The 25,000-nt window shown below is 38.3% G+C and overlaps 2 protein-coding genes across 2 annotated transcripts in view; one reads left to right on the top strand and one right to left on the bottom strand.

Moving 5' to 3' along the window:
- The window catches only part of LOC140926437 (tyrosine-protein kinase BAZ1B-like), a 28,614-nt gene extending 16,515 nt beyond the window's left edge, over nucleotides 1-12,099 (bottom strand). Inside the window, exons 1-13 of the mRNA XM_073376177.1 lie at nucleotides 11,968-12,099; nucleotides 10,747-10,919; nucleotides 10,387-10,486; nucleotides 9,679-9,739; nucleotides 7,079-7,155; nucleotides 6,432-6,531; nucleotides 4,742-4,810; nucleotides 3,526-4,251; nucleotides 3,035-3,189; nucleotides 2,778-2,942; nucleotides 1,913-1,955; nucleotides 693-864; nucleotides 512-615 (exon numbers count right to left, since the gene is read on the bottom strand). Of these exons, the coding sequence (XP_073232278.1) occupies nucleotides 512-615; nucleotides 693-864; nucleotides 1,913-1,955; nucleotides 2,778-2,942; nucleotides 3,035-3,189; nucleotides 3,526-4,251; nucleotides 4,742-4,810; nucleotides 6,432-6,531; nucleotides 7,079-7,155; nucleotides 9,679-9,739; nucleotides 10,387-10,486; nucleotides 10,747-10,919; nucleotides 11,968-12,080 (2,058 nt within the window). The 5' untranslated portion in view covers nucleotides 12,081-12,099. The remainder of the gene's footprint in view (nucleotides 1-511; nucleotides 616-692; nucleotides 865-1,912; nucleotides 1,956-2,777; nucleotides 2,943-3,034; nucleotides 3,190-3,525; nucleotides 4,252-4,741; nucleotides 4,811-6,431; nucleotides 6,532-7,078; nucleotides 7,156-9,678; nucleotides 9,740-10,386; nucleotides 10,487-10,746; nucleotides 10,920-11,967) is intronic.
- A 306-nt stretch (nucleotides 12,100-12,405) lies between these two features.
- LOC140929089 (uncharacterized) lies at nucleotides 12,406-24,607 on the top strand. The gene is made up of 12 exons (XM_073378940.1): nucleotides 12,406-13,048; nucleotides 13,908-14,076; nucleotides 14,476-14,555; nucleotides 15,005-15,243; nucleotides 15,769-15,929; nucleotides 16,909-17,011; nucleotides 17,553-17,598; nucleotides 17,944-18,035; nucleotides 18,328-18,513; nucleotides 19,235-19,330; nucleotides 19,944-20,313; nucleotides 20,734-24,607. The coding sequence occupies exons 1-12, from the start codon at nucleotides 12,712-12,714 to the stop codon at nucleotides 23,544-23,546; spliced, it is 4,692 nt and encodes a 1,563-aa protein (XP_073235041.1). The 5' UTR covers nucleotides 12,406-12,711; the 3' UTR covers nucleotides 23,547-24,607.
- The last annotated feature ends 393 nt before the right edge of the window (nucleotides 24,608-25,000 follow it).

The following is a 25,000-nucleotide window of genomic DNA, read 5'->3' as shown; positions in this document are numbered from 1 at the left end:
GGAAATGGTCCAGGTAAGTTATCTTCTAACAAAATGATTAACATTTTTCCCCGAGCAAGCGAAATGAGAGAGTGAGCAGCTTGCCCACGTTTTTTTTCAAACCCTGCTTTGGGCACAAACTTCGGCTACTTTTATAGGAAACAAAAGGAATATAAAACCAAAGGGTAGGTTTCTTCCAAGAAAAAAAAAGGGCGTTGATAATACAATCCTATCACAATACATGGCATTTCTGATAGGAGTGTATGTACATTACCATAGGCACAAACCCTTCCAACACCCTGCAAAGAATTTTTTTTTTCACTTTGCATTTCTTCATATATGAGGGAATATATCAGGGTTGTCATTAAGTTTTTCAGCAGCCGTAGCAAAAGGAGATTCACCCGTAACATCTCACAAAAATTTATAGTGCCTCCTTTAGCTTTCCACTTCGGTCAACTGTAACATCAGTGAGTTCAGCTGTAACAGGTGTTACGGGTTACGGCCCTTAATGACACCTCTGTATATAACTAACCTTTGTAGATCTCTCCTGTAGAAGAATCTGCAAAAAGATGACCAAGATTTGTGACAACAGGGAAAAGCCTTGCCTACCACCCACCAAAGCCTCTGACAGGTAATCTACAAAAGAAAAAACAATAAGATTATTTTGACTTAACAAACGGCTACAAAAAAGAAAAGATGAAAACAACCTGTACCTGTTGAGATGTACAGTTTTTCCTTGGGTAGGAGAAGATCTTGAAAGGTGTAAACAAACTCAGTCAACATTGCAATATCACCGTATAATGCAGCTGTAATTCCATCTGGTAAATTTACTGGTTTGGCAGTAGGAAGAGGCTTTAAGTTGACCAGCTCATTATCTTCTTGTTTCTGCAAGAGAGAATCACGTTTAACATTAATGTCTCAAAGTCACCTGAGGTGACAGGGTCCGAAATTGCGCCTTCCTGGTCGCCAATGCGACTAAAAAGTAAGTACTGGCGACCAGAATTTAATAGCTGGTCGCCAGCTGGCGACTTGTATTGTGGACTTTCAGGTTCGGATAAAATGATTAACAATAATTGAAACCTCGAAGCTATTTGCCAACAGGTGTCTTACTTTTTGTCCCGCTGATATTTTTATGTTAGAAGTGAAACGAATCTTCCTGTAAAAATTCTTCCACAACAGCTACGACCAATACAAGTTGAACCACAGGGCGCCCACACAATCTGTGTGTGTAGCCAACCGTAGCAGTAGCGTAGTATAGTAAATGTACTGGATTTACCGTTTGCTTCACCTATAGTGATATATCGCTAAGTATGTATATAAATCACTGTTAAATAAACGTTGAATTACCTTACCTGCGATATATCTCCAAAAAGTAATTTGTAGAAAAAAATAAGACTTCACTCGTAAGTGCACGTACGGTTGCTCGATTACTTTCTGGTATCGGGAGCGGAAGTAGTGCAATTTTTGAGCATAAAAGCGTCCATACCATGCATTTTTATTTGTGTTTAAACTTTTATTGGAAAAAAATTGAGGAGAAATTTTTGGCGACCACAATTTGCCCTCTGGCGACCACAAGTTTATACTTGATCGCCGGTTGGCGCCCGTATTAAAAAGTTAATTTCGGACCCTGGGTGATGATGGGAAATTGCCTCAAAGACTGTCTTACAGTTTGCTCAGCTTTTTATTCATTTCAGAGCTTGTCACTGGTTTGCATTTCTTTTCCCTTGCTGATGTCACCCAGGAAACGAATACCCTCTCAACTTTTGTCAAAATCCATAGTTTCATTGTTTTCCCACTCTCAATGGTCATATCACATGTCATTGCAAAAATCCAAGCAGAAATCAGGAACAAAAACTCAATAATCCCAGTAGGCTAAAGGATAAATAATTTTTAACTAAGCAAAATCAAATGATAAAAAAATTAATAGTCTGACCATGTTGCTCCTGACACCATGTTGCATCTTCTTAAAGAGCTGCCTAAAAATAGAAAAAAAAGTACAAAAAAATGAAAACTTTAGCATTGAAAAAATTCCAAACAGTAGAAATTTCAAATAAGATAACAGAGATGTGTCATGAGTATTCTGACTTAACGAGTTCCCATTGACGACAACATTACTGGGTACCAATATATATTTTTCACTCCTAGAGCAACATAGAAATCAGTAATTCCAAAAACAACAGACTTGATGCCACTGAGAGTTTTAAGTGGCGATAAATACAATTCATTAAGGAACAAACAACTTCCTTCAATTTTCTGCTCTATACTTTAGAAGTCATGTAGAAGCTGCTCAGAAGAGAAGCCACCAATGGTGCATTTCCCTGACCCCAAACAATACTAAAACAATGGGAAGAATGACATGTCATTGTTTCCTGCAACCAATTAGGAGAGAACTTACAAGCAGCACCTACACTACTCACTCTAGAGGGCTCTAACGTCAACAGCAGTCATTTTACACTTAAGAGCCCTCTGAAAGGTATGTTGAGCATCCCCCCACCACCCGGACTTGAGGGTAAAAAAATCTGGAGGCCAAGGAAATAAAGTGCTGGACATGTAATCTGGAGGCGCCAAGTTCAAGTTCTGCCCTGACCACTGACTGGATTTGCTCATGGTAGTTCTGAGTTAAAATCCTTGACCAGGCTTGTAAATAGCCAAATGGTTCACCTCCTACTACCAGCTGGGATCCTTATCCATATTATATTCCAACTGAATTATTGGTTCATTATTCCTGAAAAGCCCCATGAGGGGAGAGGACAATTAAGTTATTATTATTATCATAACAATTAAAGCGATAATCTCACCCTTCTAGTCTTTCTTTGTGTTCATTCCATTTCTTTTTCAAAACATCCTGTTGTGGGGTAGCAAGATTGAGATTAAGGCAGCTAGGAGAAGACACTTCTTGAGCTGTTTTCTTGATGAGGTTAGACAGTGTCCTGGGTTTGTCATTCTGTATGGCAGCACTAAACCTAAAAATAGAGTTTTCATAAGCTTCATATACACAAAGCCACAACACTGTAAGCAACAACAAAAAGATCATGACAATAGACAAAAAACTTACATTTCAGCCAAGGTTTTCTGTTTCTTTGCCTTAATCTTGAGTGATGTCATGACAGCCTTTTCATCTTCTGATTTCTTAGTCTGGTCAAATAATGTGGTTTGTTTTAATTTTCCAGCAGACTGCTTTGCCTTGACAGGTGAAGCTGTAACTTGAAGCTAAAGAAAGGAAGAGGCAGCCATTTACTGCAGCTGGAAATAAACATTTTTGAGGCCAATCTAGTGTAAATGAAGCTGAGGAGTAATCATCACTGTTCACTTGAATTAAGGAATCAGAGCAGAAGCCAGAATATTTGTTGGAAAGTATGCATTTCAAAATGCAATGTGAGGTTATGGATGGGATGACCAGCACATATATTGTCAACTTAATCAAGAATGGGGTCAATCAGAACTCAAACTTGCAAGCTTTTGATCTGCACACTGGAGTTCAACCACCTGAACTAACCAGGAAACAGTTACATAAACCTTGTTATTCTAGAAAACTATTAAAATTACCTTTTTCAGAGAAAATTCAAACTCCTCCTCTGAATCGCCTGCAAGATCCAATAGCACAGACTTCTTTAACACATCCTTTGGTTCTCTTGTTTCTATTTCTGATTCTGTTATGTTTTTATCGATCTGCTCATTTCCCTTCATGTCAAGCTTCCTAGAAGATCTTCCATCTTTCACCAACTTTTCTTTTGGTTCCTCTATACCTCTCAGAGCCTTCTTTGAACTTTCACTCTTGGGAGACTTTGTTAGCTTTTTACTAGATTTAGATATTGTTTTTGGACTTTTAGATCCTATAATTGCAATGTCATCAGCGTTGTCTTTAACTGTAACCAAATCTACTTTTGTTTGGCAGTATGCCTTAAGGTTCATCTTCTTATTTGCTGGGCTCTTGCTAGTTCCACTGTAAGGAGACTTGACAGGAGTTAACACCAGTCGACATTTCACAGGAGTTCCACGAAGTTCCCCAGAAGGTGTCATTCCATCATCTTTCTTTCCACTAGAGCCAACTTTAATAAGTTCAACCTGTTTACGTGGAGTTCCAGTGATTTTTGCAATGTGCTTGGAAGCGTTGTCTGTGCTGGTTCTAAAGGAATCCAGTTTTCTCTGTGAAGGATCTGACTTGCTCATTTTAGATTTACCATGTCTAGTGCTCTCATCCAAAACTCTCTTCTTTTGTTTCCCGGCATTTTTACCACCTTCTATGGAATTCTTAGACATAGGGGTCATTTTCTAACAAAGAAACATTAAGAATATAAAATATTATTTGCTATTTGTGACCTCATTGTTTAACAAATAAATTAATAGAGGGCAAGAATTATACTTATGTACAAAATATTTGAGCATATTGTGCAGTAATGTAGTAAACAGGTTTAAGAGGTTAGATACGAGATGAGAAGGGGTACAAATCTGGTCTCAGTCAACTCTCTCTAAGACGGACACCTTTGGGACCGTCACTAAGTGTCCGTCTTAGAGAGGTGTCCATCTTATGGAGAGTCCAATAAAGACAGTAAAGAAAGGCAGGGACCAACTCTAAGTGTCCGTTTTACAGAGGTATCCGTCTTATAGAGGTGTCGGTTAAGAGAGAGTTGACTGTTAGTGTAGTCTTCCCACATTACCATATAGTAACTCATCACATGTGATTATTCCATTGTGCCTAAATAGTTAAATTTGGGTAAGGACTTTTGAGCTTTTTGGCATTCTGGATTGCCACATAACTTACCTTTACATTGACAGCCAAGGAAAAATCTTGTAATTTGTCAACTAGGGAATATTTCTTTACCAATTCAGTCTGAAGAAGTGAAAGATATAAAAAATGCCAAGGGCTTACATTTTTTTGTAAAAAAAGTTCAATAAGGTAAGCACAAGCCTCTCACTAAGACTACAAGAAAAAAACCTGTTGTTGAAATTTCCAGAAGTGTATTGGTAGAAGCAGGAGCCCATTAGTAGAAGCAGGTCTCCCATACAAGCCCTTGGAGTCAACCCTTTCCCGAGTAGATTTATAACATTATTAGAATGGCTCCAAGAGGAGGCTTCGCACATTGACAGTGAAAAGAACCAATCTCAACGAAGTAATTACAATGCTATTGATCTACATTAATGCGAAGGAAATACAGTGTTGACAGGCCAAACCCAATCATAAGCTCATGAATCATGACCTTAGCGTTTTCCTCTAGGACATTTTCTATTTTTTCTTTCTAGCAGATAGATTATGCTGTGGAGACTGTGTTAATCAAAATTTTGGCTACTTGGCTCATATCAGAAGGCCATGAAGCTGATCTGTTACATGACCTGGCAAAATCCACTCCACAAAGATGACCAAAATCCAATGATCCTGGCACTTTTTCTGCGCTGACCATCAAAAAGGTCTGATTCATCCTCAGAATGTTTCATCGTCAAAACTTTTCAAAGTGATTACATGGAGAATGTAGGAGGCAAAACTCGAAACCACTCACAAAGATAACTTTCAGTGATCTTCAGTTTGCTCCTGTCATGTTGTATCACATCACTTCATACTCAGTCTGGTAATTCATTAACCTTAGATACCCAGATCCCAGTGGCTTAAAAATCAGAAAATAGACATATGATAAAAAGAAAAATGGTTGAAGGACAGGCTACTGCAGATTTTGCCTTCATCCACCTTTATTTTTTCATAGTGAAATAAGAGGCTTGCAGAGATACAACACTTTCCTGGGGAAACAAGCCATTCTATTTATAAATCTACTTGCGAAAGGGTTGACCCAAGAAAACAGTGGTGATTTCAGTTTGGTTTTTTATATATTATTTTTTGGCCTTATTCTGTAAGAGTGAAAAAAACAAAACAAACTTAAAAAACTGTCAAATTCCTACCACACTCCAATCAAATTCACGAGTGACTCATGCACTGCAACCTGAAGTCTACACTGTATACTCTTACATGCACATCCCACAAGAGTAAGAACACAGGCATCTGTGGGATAGACAGGAGCCTACGGTCTTATCCTTATAATCCTTAGTTACCCAAGAGGGCTAGAGGGTATCAGAAAAACAGTACTTTTTTAACATTATCTTTAACCCTGAGTTTCCTTCCAGCTAAGAATAATAACTTGCACTGTGGCCTACTGCTCTAATCAAAACGAATTACAGTTGACAGCAAATCACTCATTAAGAAATTTCTCCTGTCTGATTAATTCTTCTCTGGACTCAAAAAGATGAAGGAAACCATAAGATAAAATAGACCCTTCAATGTCAGAAACTTACAGAGAAAGTAGTAAAGGATTTCAGATCTTATGTTTTAAACTGTTTTTTGTTTTTTATTATTTTCAGATCTCCTGCCATGTATCTATAAAATGTAATTTATATTTTTACACATTGATGGGTAAAGATAAAAATATATATATATATATATATATATATATTCAACTTTCTGTTACCTTGACTCGCCACGGACTATTATCACTATTCCAAGGATTTTCAGTGTTGGCTCTTGTAAACAATTTTAGCATCTCTACTGATGGAAGCTTCTTCAAACGTCTATAAAAACAAAATGTCCAAATGTTGATCAGTTGCTTCCTGGCCCTGGTTGTTGAAATACTACATAGCGCTATTTATGGAATGAATCACTGTACAGTGGATGAAGTGTCTAGGGAAACAATATTATTACATGTACGTTATCCACTTGATAGAGATTAATTTTATCCCAAACCGCACAGTCTGTTTTCAGAACTTTCTCGTTTTAGATTTCCCCTTATTCCAAATTATATTGAACATTCTTGGTCTTGTACATTGGTGGACGGCCGATTTCAAGCAAGTCCCTGATACAGTCCTCTATGACGGGTGCAGTTTTAATTAAATTTCAACCCTGCTTTCCACAGAGCCTCCAGTGGCTCAGCGGTGAGGGCATTCAAACTAGAACTTGGAGGGTTGTGAGTTTGATTCTCACCTGGAGCTCAGAATTTTCTAAGCTTTCTGGTGTTAGACTTCTTCTTCCAAAATACATTGCATGCTTGAACTTACAGACTGTATTTAATTCAACTGCATTGTTTACAATATTCTACTAATTGAAAATTTAATATCTTACCTAATATTGCAAGACTTAACTTCCTCTATACAACCAGATGTACCGTCACACTTAATGTCAAACAGGGCCTCAGAACTCTACAAGTACAAATCAGGATTGGTTTAAAACTAGATCAAAGAGCTGTCCCAACACTGCCACTATATCAACTCACAACAGTCTGTTAGCAACAATAATGTCTACATAAAGTGAACCCTATAAGGTTATTTATTGTTCAGCTTAATTTTACCACATCCAGCACACAAATATACACTGTATTTACTGCTTTTTGTTATTCACAAAAATTACTCATGGTGTCATGTCTAGTTAGTCTGTGTAATGTCTATAATTGCAGAAGAATATAAAAAGAACAAGACAAGACAACTTTTTAATTTCCCTTTTGCTAGGTAGTGAGTGTGAGTCATAAGAGCCATAATATAGGCACCAACATTCTTTCTTGAGTAAAATAAACTACAGTATAGGCAATAAAATACAATAAAATAAAATATTATTAATACGTACAATAATTACTATTTATGTATTCAAAGATAATGATTCGGATTCAAAGTTACCGCACATTTGTATGTACATGTAGGCCTTTCCAGATGGTGAAAATACTAATAAAGATATTCCTAGATGCAGAATGAGGCAGTAAATTATTTGTACCTTTTTATCAAAAGATCCTGGCATTTTGCTTTTTGCATTTTCCTTATCACAAGATGGAGAGCCAGAGGTACTGGAAATCTGACAAGAAATTTGGAAAACTGAATGTACACCTCTATTTCATTGTTTATCATACATATCTCTCTCACTAACATTAATGCGATTAAAACTTGGAGAATATGGCGTTTGCAAGATTCTCCTGATGAGGCATCAATACGAACAGCTGTGCATTGTACCATTAAACTTCTCAGCTGCAACCCCTATCTTCTCCGCAAATTATTTATTATAAAACAACTGACAATTATTGAAAAACACAATGAAAAACTTTACTTTTCCAACAACTAACCTTAAAAATTGTCTTTAAAATATCTACACTTCTATGGATACAGCAAAACTCAGGAAGAATGATTTCACAAACGAAAATATTATTACTTATTATACTGAGAGTTCTATTGGAGTCATTCAACATGCCTAACATTCGCATTAGCTAACAAAGGGTTAGAGTGCTTTAATCTGGTACATAATGGTATTATGTGACAGGGTCACTAAACCCATGATTTCACTGTTTTTCATTATATCTAGAAACACAATACTTTTTATCATTTTGTTTCTAAACATGCATGAATGCCAAAATGTGGTAGCAGATATTAGCTTTTTGTGATTTCTTCTCAGTAGATGTACTTTAATCAGTTAACTGACCTTATCTTTTTAAGATAATGGGATTAACCTAAGGAAATCCTGCTGTTATGTTTTACTGTGGTTAAATTGGTTTGGCAGAACACCTCTTACTGTTTTTGTTACGTGCAAACAATTGTTTGTTCCTTGCTTGATTACTCCCATATAAACAGAGGCACGTTTTAGCAGTAATTGAGTTGAGTTCTGGAGATCATACCGAAGGGACAGCATGCAGTCTTAAAGTTAAGAAGCGAATTGGCAAGGAATAATCTTTTAGTCGTTCAGGGTGTTCATTAGGTATCGGAGATCAGAGAATTCTCCTTGTGTTACACAAAATTCTCTGGCTAATGTGCGATAGTCTATGTTTATTTTTTGTTCAGACATTGAGCCTCTTTCAAAATACCATAAAATTCCGAAAATAAGCTCCTCCATGTATAAGCCCTCCAAACCGGTAACGCAAAAAACTCTCTGTTAAATAGCCCCTCCAAATATAAGTCCCCCAGGGGCTTGTACTTGGAAAATTGCCCTCAAATACAAAGTAAAACAAAGCAACTATAATGCTAGCCCAATTGATTTTGAAATGCAAATTTCCCTCCATAGATAAGCCTCTCCGAATATAAGCCCCTTCAAAAATAAGCCCCTCAAAAAGGGCCTTAGAAAAATATAAGCCCCAGGGTTTATTTTCAGAATTTTACAGTATTCTCCTGTAACAACAACACCTTTCCCATGCTACTAGAATTCTTAATGGAAACCCTGGTCATTCCCACTTATTATATTTTTACTGTTGTTGTATTGCTGATGGATTTGAGCGTTAAATAAATAAATAAGGAAAAATCCTCAAATCCCTCTCATTCTTGCTCACTGACCACCCTGTCCTGTTACAATTACATACTGTAAACTGCTGCTAACAAGCCATGGCCTATACTCTGCAAGGGGTTTTAAGAGGACTTATAGATGATGGGGCTTACATCCGAGGGGTTTCTAACCAGCGTTAAAAAAGCACATCAAAACAAACTATAGCAGTGTTGATAAAAATGTGTCTTCACTTACAGTACTGGTTTTTAATAAATGAAGATTCAACACATCACAACATTTCCATACAAGCTAGAGGCAGGTACATGGGTCAATAACTGGGAGGGCTTGTAGGTGTAAGTACAGGGGGGGGGGGGAGTGGTGCTTATAAGTGGCAGTTTAAGGTATGTGGGACACATCCTCCTGGCCACTGTTTCACAAAATATACTGTTTGCAGAAGAAGAATGAAGAGACATGCTGCAATGTTTACTTACATTTCCAGAGACACTGCTAGGGTTGTTCTTTTCATGAACTCTAAATATTGTACCTTGTTTCCTGTTTACAAATGGCAAAAAACAATAAGTGATAATCAGTGTAAAGTTCTTGTGTATGGGCAAAAAAGTAAGTTAACTCAATAGGTTTTCTGCACCCCCAACAGCATGCAAAGAAAACTTGTCATGTCATATAATCCGAGGCTAGTGGATTTTGCTATTGCGCAGTGAATTCTGTTCTTAACTTGCCCAATGGGCCAGTGAAGTTTTCTGGGGGAATTCAATTTATTACAGAAGAACTGTAATCAATCCTGCCCATCCAAAAAATTTTTCAGGCTAGTTCAAGTGACCCTTGGGCTAGCACATGCTAGCAACCCAAATGGCAAGCTGTAAGGCTGACTTTCTTTTCACCCTCTGCCAATAGTGTTGTCATCTAAATATAAGTAATATTGTATAAAGATTTAGCAATAAAATCAATGATAATATTTATTATTATACATTGTACTCAATAATAATACATGAACGTCTTCTCAGTAGCTAAGAGCCTTAGAGAGATGTCCATCTTATAGAGAGTAAAATTAGGGAGTAAAGAATGGCAGGGGCCAACTCTATGCGTCCTTTCTACGGTATACCAAGGCGTCCACCTTATAGATGTGTTCATTAAGAGAGAGTCGACTTTACAAACTTTATCCGCTGAGCCACAATACTTACCACTTTTCATTGTCCCAAAATTCTACTGGTTCATATTCAACAAATTCCTTCTCCAGGTGTTTGTAGCAATGTTGTGCAAGGTTCTGCAGTCTGCTTGAACCTTAACAAAGCAGATAAAAAACATTTAGGTTTGATGAAACCCAGTAAATACAAGCACCAAAAGAGTAGACCAAAGTGGCTTCATTACCTAGGTGTTCATCTTATGGGCTAAAATAATCATTCATCATCACAGTGAAATGTCAAAAACCCACAATTGTGAGCATAATATTAATACGAATCAAATGGTATACTTGTGAAAGTGGGGAATAACTTCAATTACCATTGATTAGACACACAAACTTGACTAAAAGAATAACTTACTATGGTGAACAATCTGGAGAACTGGTTTTTCCAAATATTTTGGGAAATTTTCCAGCCTTTTCAATGCTTGTTCTTCACTTGCTACCGCTTCTCCATATTTTAGGTTTGTTTTGCCAGTAATCTTGCAGCTCCAAACTTGGAATCCATACAGTATTATACGATTAACATATTCACTTTATTGTGTCAAGAACAAATAATCCAGGTTGTAAATTTTGAGACAAGTTAGTACTGTTGGAATCTAAGCAAGGAAGGCTAATATTTTTTATGCTCAGACTAAAGGGTATATTCAGTGGTTAATTTGTCTTAATACAGCTCAAAATTGAACTGACTTTAAAATTATTATTATCCTCAGTCAACTCAGAGGCTAACTGCAGGTCATTTTTTTCTTTTTCCCAAATCTGGCTGGCCTCCTCACAGGTAATAAAAAACCAGCCCCGACAGGAAAAAGTCTTTAAAGACAGGAGTTCATATCAGTCAAATGTCTGTAATATATATCTGCCTCGTATTTAGATGCTGTCTGTGTATTGGGGGTATCCAGACTAATGATGTGACTGACTGCAAGAGAGTTGATTTTAAGAGAAATAAAAAATCACTATTTCTTCTATAAAGAAATGTATTGATGTATTTCTTTACCTACTGAGTGGACTTCTACAGTAAGTACCTTCCCTTTCAAAATATTACTTCAATATTATTGGCAGATGCAATGGAATTGCAAAAAATTCTTCTTTTTTTCATCCAGTATTGCATTTGTGGTTGGGGCAATAATCCCAAAAGCCTTTGCGCATTCAAACTCCTGAAAATCTCACAGCAAAATACTGTATGGCAAAATATAGATAGTGAAGTATTTCTGATTTTTATCGAATATACAGAGCAGGCGGCTATTAATAAAAGCAAAAGACTGATCAAGTATCTAAACACTTTGAACCGAACCGCTAAGAAGCGAGGCCTACTCTAAAGTTCACCGGCCTTCCATCACATCCACATACCACGATGGACGTACGGAACAACTTTCTACTTTTCCTCACGCACAAATGACCCCCATAAATTTCGTTCTTGAAGAAACAATTCACTCAACTTCTAAGTGGAGTGTCGATGATTACGTCTATAAAAGGCCTGAAGAAACAATGAACCGCACAGCAACCGCCGCTAGCAAGCGCATCGATAGCGCGCGTCACAGAATCTGCAGAATAAAGCCCGCTTTCAAGAAACACAAAAGGATACTCATATGACCTGAATACTTCATTCGTCTCCTTGATCACAAATACTTCTTCTTCTGACTTAAGATCTTTGGGAAGCGGGCTCGGCTTGTAGGATTTCTTTCCCAGAAGAGGCATCTCTGAAGAAATGCTCTCTTCGTTCACTGCGAGCGGGAAACTTGAAATTATCGGCGGGAATTACACAAACGCTCCGTGCATCGCGGGCTCGAGAATTGCTTTTAGGATGCCAAGTGATCGACAAGTTTGGTTTGAAAATTACAAAATGTTAAGGTTATATTGGTAGATTTCAAGTGAAATTTATATTCGTTCCCTTTTATTTCACTTAAGAAATATTTTTTCAGGGAAAAGTAAAAAATTTCAAAGTCTTTAGATCGAGCCAAAAGGTGGGGAGGGGTCTGGGACTAGATAAGGTTAATTTAGTAAATTGATTCCGCATCGATTTTTTCTTCTCGTGAATGAACTTTTTCCTTGCATGAAATTCGGGTCTTGGAATCAATGACGAATCTTATTTGTACTTGAGGAAAGTGGCCAAAGTCTAGCTTGAATTGAAAACTTCTCATTTATTGCAGCGTGGTTTTGAACTTACTGAGTCGGCGCACGTCCTTTGTTCAGCAACCGCTCATCAACAATACGATTGAGGGAAGTTGGCATGGTTTAGTTTTGGCTTTTATCGTCCTTAATAACACTTTGACAGGGAGGACCTAACCTGTATTCACCACACAGTTTCTCAGCTTAGCTGAGACTCTCCATGCTCAGAATGGAAACTTCCTCGATGGCAACGGACACAGTTGTGTTTGAAAATCCAGACGAGGCAGAAATTGAATCAAGCGAAATCGCGCCTGTTGAAGTTAATGAAACTCGTGCTCAACAGCCGGAAATAGAAAAATCGCCGGTACAACAAGTAAATATGTTAGATGTTACAAAGTTAAGTTACGAACTTCAACAGGGATATCGTGTCTTCATAGAAATGTCGAGTGATGCATACAAAAATGTGACTTGGCCATTTATGGAGCCAGTTGATGCTGAATCACTTGGACTCTGGGACTACCACGACAAAATCAAGGAACCCATGAGCTTCCAGGAGAGTAAGTACAACTTTTTATTATTCATTGTTGTTGGATTTTAGTAATTAAAATACGCAGTTCAGTTGTAAGCTCAACTTTCCTATTCGTAAATTGTGTATTGCATAAACTTTGGGTGACAAGCAATGACGTTTCTCGGTTTGAAGAAAATTAAGCTTTGGTTGTCCTTTGCTCCAACAAAACTTGTTATTTTGACTAATAATAATCGAGAATAGTGATTTATACTCCTTGTATTAAACTTCCTACTCATTCCTCCTCTTACATTTCCTTAAATTTCTGGTTTTGGAAAACACTCTTAATTTGCATGGTAAGAAAGGATATTGTTGCCTAAAGAATTTCAAACAGTTTTCCCTTCAAACTCTAGGAAAAAGAGATATCTGCCGAGGGAATCCCCACATTGGTTGTTTAGGTTGCTTGTAAACTAATTAAGGACCTTAACTATTTATTTTGCCCAAGTAAAGAGGTTTATTACTTCAAACTTGTGAAGGTAACTTGACTACATAATTGACTATTGAATCATGTGAAGCTTTATAGAGATGCCTTTTTCTTTACTTGCTTACAAATATTTTTTACTGAGAATAATTACAGGAATTATTGAAATACAATACATCACTTTATTCATAATGGAAATAGGACCGTTTTGGCATTAATCCAGGGACATTGTTGGTGATTGACATTCTAGTCAGTGTGATGGTGTCTGGGTGTGTGGGGTTCATGACTGAGTTGTATTGATTGGCCGACAGTGGCATAGTATGTTGCATTTGATGGCTTGCTGACCACAGTGGAGACCCAGCATTACATTACACAGAACAGTTGATAAACAACATATAATCTATGTCATTTATTTTCATTTCCTCTTTAGTTGGTGGTAAATTCAATAAGTATGAGTACACCAGCATCACAGAAGTTGTGGCTGACATCCGTCTGATTCTTGAAAACTGTTATCGCTACAATGGATCAAACCATTGGGTCTCAAAACTTGGACACAAGATGGAGAAAATTCTGGAGCAAAAGCTAGCCTTGTTAAACAGGTATTTATAATGAACACTTCAAGGTTGTTTCCTTAGTAAAATTGTATGGAGCACAAAAAGTAGTGCAATAATTTGTTGTTATCAAGACTTGTGTCTCACAATGATCACTTTGTTATTGATTGCAATACCATAATGACCTTCTGCTGACCTTCATCAGGTTGCTTGATGATGATCAGCAGCCAGGGGTCGAAACGTTACAATTAGTAACAAATTAATGGCCATATTTGTGGGACAAATGATAAACAAAGTTACAAATCACAAAGAATGACATCATTCTCTTATAATCATTATTTAAATCTGACATTGTATGCCAGTAAACTGCCATGTATTTCTGTTTAGAAACTACTTCTAGTTGCTCTTTAAATTTGTTGTGAACATGAGTCTTTGATTGTTTTACAGATCCCTCAGAGATAAGGTGAATTTGGAAGCAACCATGGCCTTAAGGAGTGATTTTGCATCAGTGGCCAACTCAAGTGATGGTAATAATGCTGAGTTGATCTTTTTTTCCTTTTTCATTGTTAATTCAGAACAAAAGGTGACAAAGAATGTCAGACAAGTAATAAATAATGTATACTATGTTCATTTTAATGCCAATGTAGACAACTTTACCTGGTATATGCAGACCTTTGACGTGTAGTCACTCTCTTTACGCCTGGGTGTCCTTAGTCTCAAGGTTCAAGTGTTTACACTGGCAATCATATCATTCTTTGAAAGAATCTCAACTTGTATGAAGGATTTTCATTCAGTGTTGTCTTTTTAAACCTTTTTTTCTGGCTCATTCACAAGGTATTGAGAATGGGTTCAAGAATAGTTGGAAATTAGTATAATGTTATTCTTAGACTAATAGACAGTGAACATGCTGAAATATGTTTTATATTATTATAATCATTGCCAAAAAGAGATAATTTTCTTCCTATGTTATTTTCAGGAACTGGTCGTCGACGGGCTGCTGCTCGTAATTCATATGTCAAGATGATTAATGGAGAAGAATCCTCCTCTTTGCTTACTCGACTTAAAATCCAAGAGGACTTAGAAGAACGTGAACGACGCCGCATTCGAGAGAAGGAAAAGAAGGAAGCAAATTTAGTTCTGCTTCAAGATTTGGCTGAGTGGGAAGAGAAGGAGCTCGGAACAGATGTGCTGAAGGAACTTCACTCAATGTGGGAGGTATGAATTCCTGAAGATTTGAAAAGTTAAAAGTCTAAATACAATTAACCTTTGTTCCACTTTACAAAATATTTGATTAGCAGAAATGATATTGTTATTCCTCCCAGTTGAGGTCAATTTTTATTAAATTTTAAGATGGTGCAGGGTATCTCTCTTAAGAGGTAAGGAGTAGTATCTCTCTTTTTGAAATCTATGTACAGTGTTAGGAACAGCATTTGACATTACTGATACATGCTTTAATTCCATTTTTTTCTATTTCTTTCACTGTCATTGTTCTCATTGTCAGGCTACTGGACGACTCAAGCATTTCAATTAAAAGCTGTTTATCAGTGGACCACCGTCTTGTACAGGACCCCTGGCCCCTATCTGTTGAGATTTTATGGAAAAGGAGCCCCACAGCCCCTTTCCTGGCCATAGCCACCTATTCCACCTTTGGCAGCTTCTAATAGAAAATGTTATTGAAACCCCTACATTTTTGCCTCTGTTTAAAAATTAATATTAAATTTGTATTTTCCTTTTTAACAGATCCCCTCCGTGGCTGGCTTGCTTTTTCTGTTGAAAGATTTTCTGTATATTCCTGACCTCAGTATCACTGAACTTGAACTGGGTTTTGTTTATGCTAACAAGTCTTCATTACTGGCCAGAATATTTACAGCTCTTTTGATTACTCCACATCAGAGGAAGAGGTGATGATGCCTTTATTTTTACTTTACTTTTTTCACCAAGTTTTTAGGCCTCATTTTCTGTTTTTTTAGAGAGGAAGTTCTGTTGATAAATTTTTGGGCTTTCTCAGTCCTGCATTGTATAATATTTAGAATATGTAACAGTTTCTGCTGACTGCAAGTTAAGGCCTAAGCAAAAACATCAAACTTTTCATGAGACGAACTCTAATTTGGGTCACCGTAAATTAAGTTAAGATCATCTGTTAGGTAAGGCATCAAACTTAGGATGTGTTGAACCAATCAACTGAATCAGACAAAAGAGCAATAAATATTTTAGTAAATTTTATCCTGAACAAGGCTTAATACACATTCTCGTACAAATTTTTAATTAATATTAGTTTAGTTTGTTGCATGTGAAGATCGCCGTTTGTCCTCAAGACAATCTTCAGATATTCTATCTGTCTGAAGCAGACAGATAGAACATGACGATCCAAACTCATTCAGATGAACTTAACTGAGCCAGACATTGCACTTTTCATGAACTTAACTCTCTAAGTTTGGTTCATCTCATGAAAAGTTTGACGTTTGGCCGAGGCCTAAGTTAGATATTTAATGTTGAATTATTCATTTTTATCTTACTTGAAGTGATTGGCAGTTTTTATTGATTAGTTAATTAATGCAATGTTAAATAAGTTGCCAGTGATTTGACAAAAAACTGGAAAATACAGGGAGGCTCCTCCCAAACAATCAACTCATGAGTCTTTCAATTTTGGTACAAAATTTATGTATTCATGTTCTACAAACATTATACAAGACTTGATATTTTGAATTAATAAAATATAGGTACTGCAGGACGGTAGTCAGGCCATCATGTTTACTGTAGACCACAATAATATTTCTTTTAGGAATTTTTAGGATGCTCTGTAACTGTCTAGAAGTGCTATGTAGCTGATTGTGTTGTTGCTACACATAATCTTATAATCTTTCAATTCATTTTGGGTAGTTTGTTCAAGAAGCCACCCATGAAGTTCAAAGTTTGGGAATCCAAACTCTGTGACAGAGTAAACGGCTGGTACAAAGCTACTGAGAAGGATGGCCAAGAATTTGTAAGTGTATTACGACATTCAAGGTTTTGTTCTAATGCATTGTATCTGCATCAATGCTTTGCTTAAGTTGTAGGTAGCCCATGAGCTCCAAACCTCTTAAGTATTGAGTAACCAGCTCTTTAGTTTTGTATAAGAACTAAGATTCCCTTGTTACCCAAAGAAAAATTAAATCATCAGTGGTCGCTAGATGTTGCTAGAAATGAGCAATGCTGTATGTATGTATCTTGACCATAATGGCAGGAGAAGCTAATTGTTTTCATTGAGCCAAGCTGATACAGGGCTCTATGTGTATAAAATGATACAAGTAACATATTTAAAAGTTGTGCCTAAGATAATCATGATAATAATCTTGTACTTCTGTGAATTCATACAGCACTGAGATTTGCTAAAATTTCGATTTGGAATAAAAGCCAATTTGTTATTGTAGAATATGTAATAAACACCTCAGTTAGGCTGTAATGGGACAGAGATAGCAAGTTTTTTCCCAAGAATGTTGACTGTCGTAACCAGATATTAACAATTCCATTCTTTATTGTTATAGACTTGTCAACAATATGGCTTGGATATGACTCTATTTGAAGTTATAGGTGGGTACATGTAGCTTGTATTAATGATGTTATTATTGTATAGATGATTTTATCTGTCAATAATACAGGATTTGCGGTCAAATTTAATCTGTTGCAGATAAGCGTTGTTGGTAGCAGCAGTCTCTCAGTAGACAAAATGATCAAGTGAAGGCTCACATTGAGGCTTTCATTGATGACAACAACAACAATCAATGATAACTGTATTAAAGCAACTGTAAATAATAACAGACAAATTTTTATAAACTTGGATTTCTGATGCTGAATTGATAGGGCAGAATATGCAATATATATTTTTAAAGTTATGGCTAACATCAATAATTTTTTTTCTTTTTTTTTTCTCTCCAGGTGAAGTGAATCCTCTTCTAGAAAAGTCCTATATGGACCTAACTCTCCATCAACGAGTGTGGATTCTTAAATGTCTATGTGACAATAGCCTGGTAAGACTGAAAATCTGATAAAATTAATTTCGCAAAAAGGTTCCTCTAAGATTCTATCGTAAAAGCACTTGTTCTGTGCAAATCATCAGTGCTTTTGAAGGACCTCTCCAACGTGATCAAATTTGGGAGAGAAAAAATTTTGTGCTCAGCAATTCAGAAAACCCTGTTTTTCCTTAGAAATAAAATTCAGTGAAGTTAGTCAATCGATTAGGTAGGCCTTGTGTGTATTTCTTTATGCTGTTTTGTCTTAAATTGGAATTTTACTTTGACATGTCTGTTTGTTTTCTTTCAGGTGAGGGACTATGATTTTCGTGATCACCTGACCACTATTGCTCCAACTGATCAAAGAGAATTACTTTTGGGGAATGATGCCAATAACTGGACGTATCTGTATTTTCCTATCTTCTCTGCCACTGATTTGCGTATCTACAAGCAATGTCCTTTGGAGGTTCCAACATTCAGCAAAAGAAAGAAAAAGGTGCGACTGATACAAAATTGAACTTATCGTAAAACAGTAAAGATTTGTCTGTTTTAGTTGTCTCTTGGTTTCTTTAGAAAGAATTCATGAAAATAAGTAGTGTATCTTCAGTCAGCTCCACGCTCTCGTTGCTCCCTGCCCCCTAAGTCATTTCGCAAGAGGAACACCTGTATTTTGGCTAGCCTGTGTACAGATGCCCCCTCCCTCCAAAAAAACTTGGGGAGAGAGACTCTCTCTCTGTGATTCTTTTTCTAAGGGGAGGGTTCGTTTGTATACCGGCCATGTCAGGCTATGTCTTAGACTGAAAATTTCTATACTTACATGTATAATGTAAATCAAAGTTTACATACAATAGAATCCTTATTTCTTGAACCCCCACTTTTCTACTCTTGGATAATTCAAACCAAAACTAATTTCCCTTCACAAGTCAAGTACTATAATTTTGACTACCAAATTTTCAAACCTTTTGATTATCCAAACCAATTTAGCTTTCTTAAGTAGATTCTGAAAAGTAGAATCCCACAGTAATTAATTCAGTAGTTTTGGGTTTCTGGATGTAGACATCTTTGGTATCCAACTTTTAAAGCCAAAATGATCCTGTGAAACACAGCTGTAGTCATAAGCTAGATAACTACCAAATACCAATACTTTTCCAGTGTCGTGCATAAGTATAATATTAACTTTATGAAAGATTAGCTAACCACATTTGTTACTCATCAAGGTTACAACACCTCCACCAGCCATAGTAAAACCTAAAGTGACTCCAGCCAGGGCTGCCACACCCATCCCATCCAAGCGAAATACCAGACTTAGAAAGGTAAGTTGATAGTTCCTGTGCCAGCTTTACAGTGTAGTTGCACACTTTATCTCTCTGATTGCTTGTGACAAGGTTGTCAGCAGTAATCAGTGAAAGCACAGGGGTGCATAGAGTTGAGTTTGATGTACATGAGACAGTGGAAAACCAGTATGAATTCTAAATGGATTTCAGGATATCAGGGCCAACAACCAACCGTTTTCCCATAAAGCCAGTTTACAAGAGAAAAACGATTTCTTTACAACAGTGATATGTAAAAGATAATCTTCTAAATTTCACTCACTGCACATGATCATATTCAAGATCAGATCATAAATGAACCACATTCCTAACCGTCTTAAATTTTGTTGAATGGAATTTGTTCCTTTAATTTTCTTTCATGCCTCATTTCTGCTGAAATTGCTCCTGCCGTTAATCCCGTGAGTCCATGAGCCAGAACCAAATACCATTTTGAGGGATTATACGCTAAAACACTTTTACCTTAACATGGTACCATTAAGTGCTCTAGCTCATGGAGTGGGACATTCTTTTCTTTGATCGATTGTCCTTGACGATTTGGTTGCAACATTAATGGCAGATGCTGTAGTATGAATTATGTTACTTTCATTTGTTGTAGTTGAGGAGTAGTACACCGTCACCTGAGCCAGAAACTCCCCCTCCTCCAACACCTCCACCATCCGAGCAAGAAGATCCACTGGAGCCAAAAAACACGATTGCCGAAGGCTTTGAACTGGCAGCGTGTGATATTGAGACCCTGAAAAAGCTTTGTGAGAAATTTGATGATCCACCCCCTCCACTTAGGAAACGTGGAAGAAAACCCAAGCCCCCACCCCCAAGGAAGCGCTGTGAAGTTGACCTGCATCAAACTCTAATAGCTTTGTTGGAGGAGTTAGAGAAGTATGAGATGTCGTTTGGTAAAATGATGAGCAAAGCAAAGATTAAAATCATGAAAGAGAGTCTGGAGCCAGAACCAGAGGATGAGCCAGGTATAGTAGTACAGATTCATCATTTTTTTGTGTACAATTTTCTCATCTTAAAGCCTGCATCGCGAAATGCTAGTTTGGTTTCTTGGATGTTCAGGGGTTTCTACTGGAGGCCAACTAGCCTGCGCCTAGACTGATTACCAATTCCATGGCTGGCAATCACCGCTACCCCCATGCAAGGCGTCAAGGCCCCCGTTACACTGGCAAGCAGTTGAAAAAGGGGAGAGAGAAAGACTGCCATGCACGAACAACACAAGATGGATGAAAAAAAAAATTGTTATTGTCCCAGAAAGCGGAACTCCTCCAGCTAACTCAGATCAGAACAGCTTTGCTTTCACTGAAGGTTCAAGTTACGTGCATTCCACCCTATTACTTGGTTTTGAGTTTTTAACTTTTTTTTTGTTGTTTTATTATTTCTTGAAGAAGTCGTTCCTGTCGAAGAAGAAGAGGAATGGGGCAGTGAAGAAAATAGTGGAGATGAAATCGAAGACGCTGGTGCCCAGAACATGTCAAGTGATGAAGATTTTGTTTTAGAAGGTGAAGAAGGGAGGAGAAGCAAAACGCCGACACGTATGGAAGCAACTAAAGATAGTGAAATGACTGAAAACCAAAGTAGCACTGGAACACCGATAGTGCTTCCTCAAAAGAGAAAGGCAGCTGATGAAGCTGACATTGTTGAGGAATGTCAAAAGCCTTCAGGTTCTACAGATGGTGACACTGAAAATGACCCATGCTCCATCTCCATTCAAACAGCGCCTCTGAAACTGAAGAAGAAGCGAAAGAAGTCAGTAACTACTGTAGTCTCTTCAGCTACAGTCACGGCTGTCACGCAAGCAACTTCCGCTGGATTCACACGAGCAAATCGACAACCAGTCAGCCATGTTCCAGCAGGTCTACAGATGGATAAACAGATAAGATTAGCTAATGTGGTTGCTGCAGTCCCAGCAGCTGCCGATAAGAAAGTCGTTTCTAGTAGTTGTGTTCATATTGTGGCAACTGATGGAGTAGCTACGGTGGCATCAACGTCTCGCCCTAGTATCACCCTACAGGGCAAGAACGCACCATCTGTTAGAATACACCCCAAGCCAGTTATCTTGAACAAATCACAATCATCTACTGTGACTAAGAAACAATCCTTAGTTTCAGTGCCTACGTCTCATGTCCAAAGCATTGCCTCAGTTCATCCTGTCACAGTTTCTAAAAATCTCGCATCAACGGCTTCTAGCCTTGCGTCTAGTCTACAGTCCCAAGCTGGTTTGTCTGCTACTGTACCAGGCTTAGGTAAGGTTATGTTTGTGACCAGTTCTGGAGTTCCATTGCAAGTACTGAAAGCAGTTCCTGTATCACAGCAGTCCCTGGTTCAAGGAAAGGTTTTGAACACTGCTATTCTGGGAAGCACTGGCAGCTTGACATCAGCATCTGCCGCTCCTTCATCTTCATCAACATCTTCTCCATCTGACGTATCAGTTCCTGTAAGAGTCATGAAAGCAGTACCTATATCACAGCAACATTTGATTCAAGCAAAGACTGTGACTACTGCTGCAGGGGGCAGCAGCACATCGTCACCTGCGTGTGTGGTGACCTCGTCGTCACCACTGTCAACTCCCACTACATCATCTGCGGTTGGTAGCTCATTGTCGCTTCCTCCAAGCACATCCATTCATAAGGTTGTTATCTCAGCTGCACCCGCTAAATCGGGCAGTACTTTATCAACGGCCAAGGCAGGAGGTCTTGTTAGTACCACAAGTGCATCATCTCCTGTTATTCTAGTGCAGCACCCAGGGGCGGGAGGGATCGTGCCTCTCACAGTCAAGGGAGGGACCAGGACCATGTCTGCCCAAGCAGCCTCGCAGCAGTTGGTCATTATCAGACCTTCAAGTACAACTCAGTTATCCGGAACAGCTATTTCTGTTTTGGGAAATGCAAAAATTGCACAGACTGCCCAGGGGCAAAAGGTGGTTATTGCACCGGCCGGGCAAAGTGTGCCGCAGGTGGAGGCAAAGACTTCTTCTGTTATCACTGGCAACAAAGTATTTGTCCAGGCAGCAATGTCTCCAATAGGAATGAAACCATCTGAAGCTAAGACTAATGCAGTAGCATCTGGAAGCAAACTACTTGTGACGACTATATCAACAACAACAAGTCCTACAACCATACCACAAGGAATAGACAGAGTACCGGCTACTTCTATCACTTCAGCACCAACCTTGTCACAAGCTGGGCACAGCTTACCGCAAGTGGAGACGAAAGTTTCTTCTGTTGTCAGTGGCAACAAGTCATTTGTTAAAGAGACAGTGTGTCCATCTGGAATGACTGCGGCTAAATCGAAGGTAGCTCTGGAAAGCACCGCTGTTCTGCCAACAACAATGGCAACAGCATCGATGTTGCCAGCTTTTAGCAAAGGACCAGATAGTATTGTAACCATGGGTATCGGTTCAGCGTCATCGATCACTTGTCCTGTTAAGTCAAAACCCACGATAACTGCTTCATCTACCAGCGATAAACAAGTTAGCCCAAAGGAAATATCCTCAAATGAAGTATCAACCACTCCTGTGACCTTGGAGAGCAAATCAGCAGTAATGTTGGTAAGTCCTGTTGAGGCAAAATTGACGTGCGCGTCTTCACATGACCAGGAATTAACATCTTCACATGTCACATCTCCTAACGAATGTGCACTCAAAGCGGACTCACTTTGTCTAATTACCACTGAAGCGTCTAATACAATCCCCCGGACTAAGATATCACAGTGTGATGGCGTGAAGGTGGTACAATCACAAACAAAGCCAGCGTTGTCACCACCGACAGACCTGGAGAAAACGGATGCAAAATCCGAGGACAGTTTTTTACCTGCGATGTCTATGCCCTTGGGTCTGAATGGTGAAACAAATGAGTTAGCTGATAGTTGTACCGATATGAAAGGTACTGTTGGTTTGAAGGAGAAAGACTCTAAGAATGATTGTGAATTGTTGCTGGACCTAACCTGCTACGAGACAAGCGTCAGTGAATCTGGTGGATGCGAGGAGAGTGGTGACTTCTCTTCAAATGGACTTTACCCAAACCCAAATACAACTCTGCCATCAAAGCTCACTGAAACAGACGTTAAGCAATGCAATGGAGTTACTTCACCATTGTCTCAGGAAGTGACGCACGAGGGAAAAGAGCTTGACTGTCAAGATCAAAATCTTGACACAGTGGTTGACAAAACGTCTGAGGGTATTATAAGCAAATCTGAGTGAATCATTCTGTCCCTCTGACACTCGCCTTTTCATTACAAATGTGGAGAACACGGTATTTTTGGGTAACTTGCTCATTTAACATTTCTAATGTCGGCATAAAATCCTTATTTCATTGCATGTTTTTTTCCTTATTAAGTCTTTGCTCAAATCTAGTATCATTTCAGAACGTATTTAAAGGGAGTCCCCGAGTAGACTAATTCAGGCTTTATTGTGTGGACCAGAAACTCATAAGGGGTTCTGGTGAGACCAAATCGGAATCGTTCTTTCTTATTGAGACGGATTGTTTCCCCTTTTTGTCCCACGCGTTGTGAATGGGTTAAAGGTAACTAAAAGCCGATTAAGAAACAGATTTGCAAGACTACCTGGAGCATACCTTTTTACCATTCAAACTAACTACCAGAATCAGATTTATTGCCACCCGTTAACAGGCCAAACATTTTTAAGAGCATGTAAAGTATCGTCAGTTATGCGACACTGAAGCGTATTATATAAGACTGTTCAAGGCTGCTAGGTTGTAAGTGCGAAGGACAACTTGCGGTGTGCATTAAGAACTACTAAATAATAAACTACTATCACTAAAAAGGAAACTGAAGAAAGGGGCCCACAAAGCCATATATCAGGCGTGAATAGGGAAAAGGTTCGAACCTCTGCATGAAGTAAGGGAACGCTGAGAAGGCCTGGAGATGAGATGAGCGGGGAGAGAATGAACGTTTTGCGCTTTCTTCTCGCCACTATCTTTTTGGCGCCCTGGGACTATCCTTTCACTTTTGTTTCAACCCACGTAGCAGGTGTTGGAAAGGGAAGGGGAAAAGGAAATGTAGGAGCACGTTTTAACGCATGCTAAAACTCCCTTTACTTACGAACGTCCAACACGCAGGCTACACTCCTGTCATGGAGGCTGCCTCGGGCGTTACCTTCTACAACGCTTTTTTCATTATTCATGCACTGATTTTCCATACTACGTTTTCTGCGCACCTCGGGTAGTCTGTTATTTTAATAGCATACAAATCAGGCGAGTTTTCCGCTTTAAAACTTATTTAATAAAAGTGTTGAAGGAAATACAACAACGAAGATGTGTGATTGTTAATCCTTGTTGCGCTATACTTTATTCACTTAGAACTAAATCCTTCTAATTGTACACTTTACACATCCATAAGTTTCCGTTCTAATCCATACCTGTTAAGTTCAAACGGTGCCCTCAATTTAAGGATGTTTGAAACAAGAAACTCATGCCACGTAAAAACGCACAGTGAAAGCTCCTAAATGGGGGCACCAAAAAAAATTGAAAGAAATCAAGTATCATGAAGTGTCCGCATTAAACCGGGTTTTTAAAGTTCCGTATCGTTGGGAATAGTTCTCAACATAGAGGTCTCTGTATGGCTATTATCCTACCCTCTTCCTTCTCGTTAGGCAGTATAACGTGATGATTCAAAAGCGCCTCTTCGTAGGAGATA

Source organism: Porites lutea, chromosome 2, assembly GCF_958299795.1.
Source record: "Porites lutea chromosome 2, jaPorLute2.1, whole genome shotgun sequence".
In the NCBI taxonomy this organism is placed as follows: domain Eukaryota; kingdom Metazoa; phylum Cnidaria; class Anthozoa; order Scleractinia; family Poritidae; genus Porites; species Porites lutea.
Note: the sequence above shows the minus strand (reverse complement) of the source record. Positions and strands in the feature narration are given on the sequence as shown.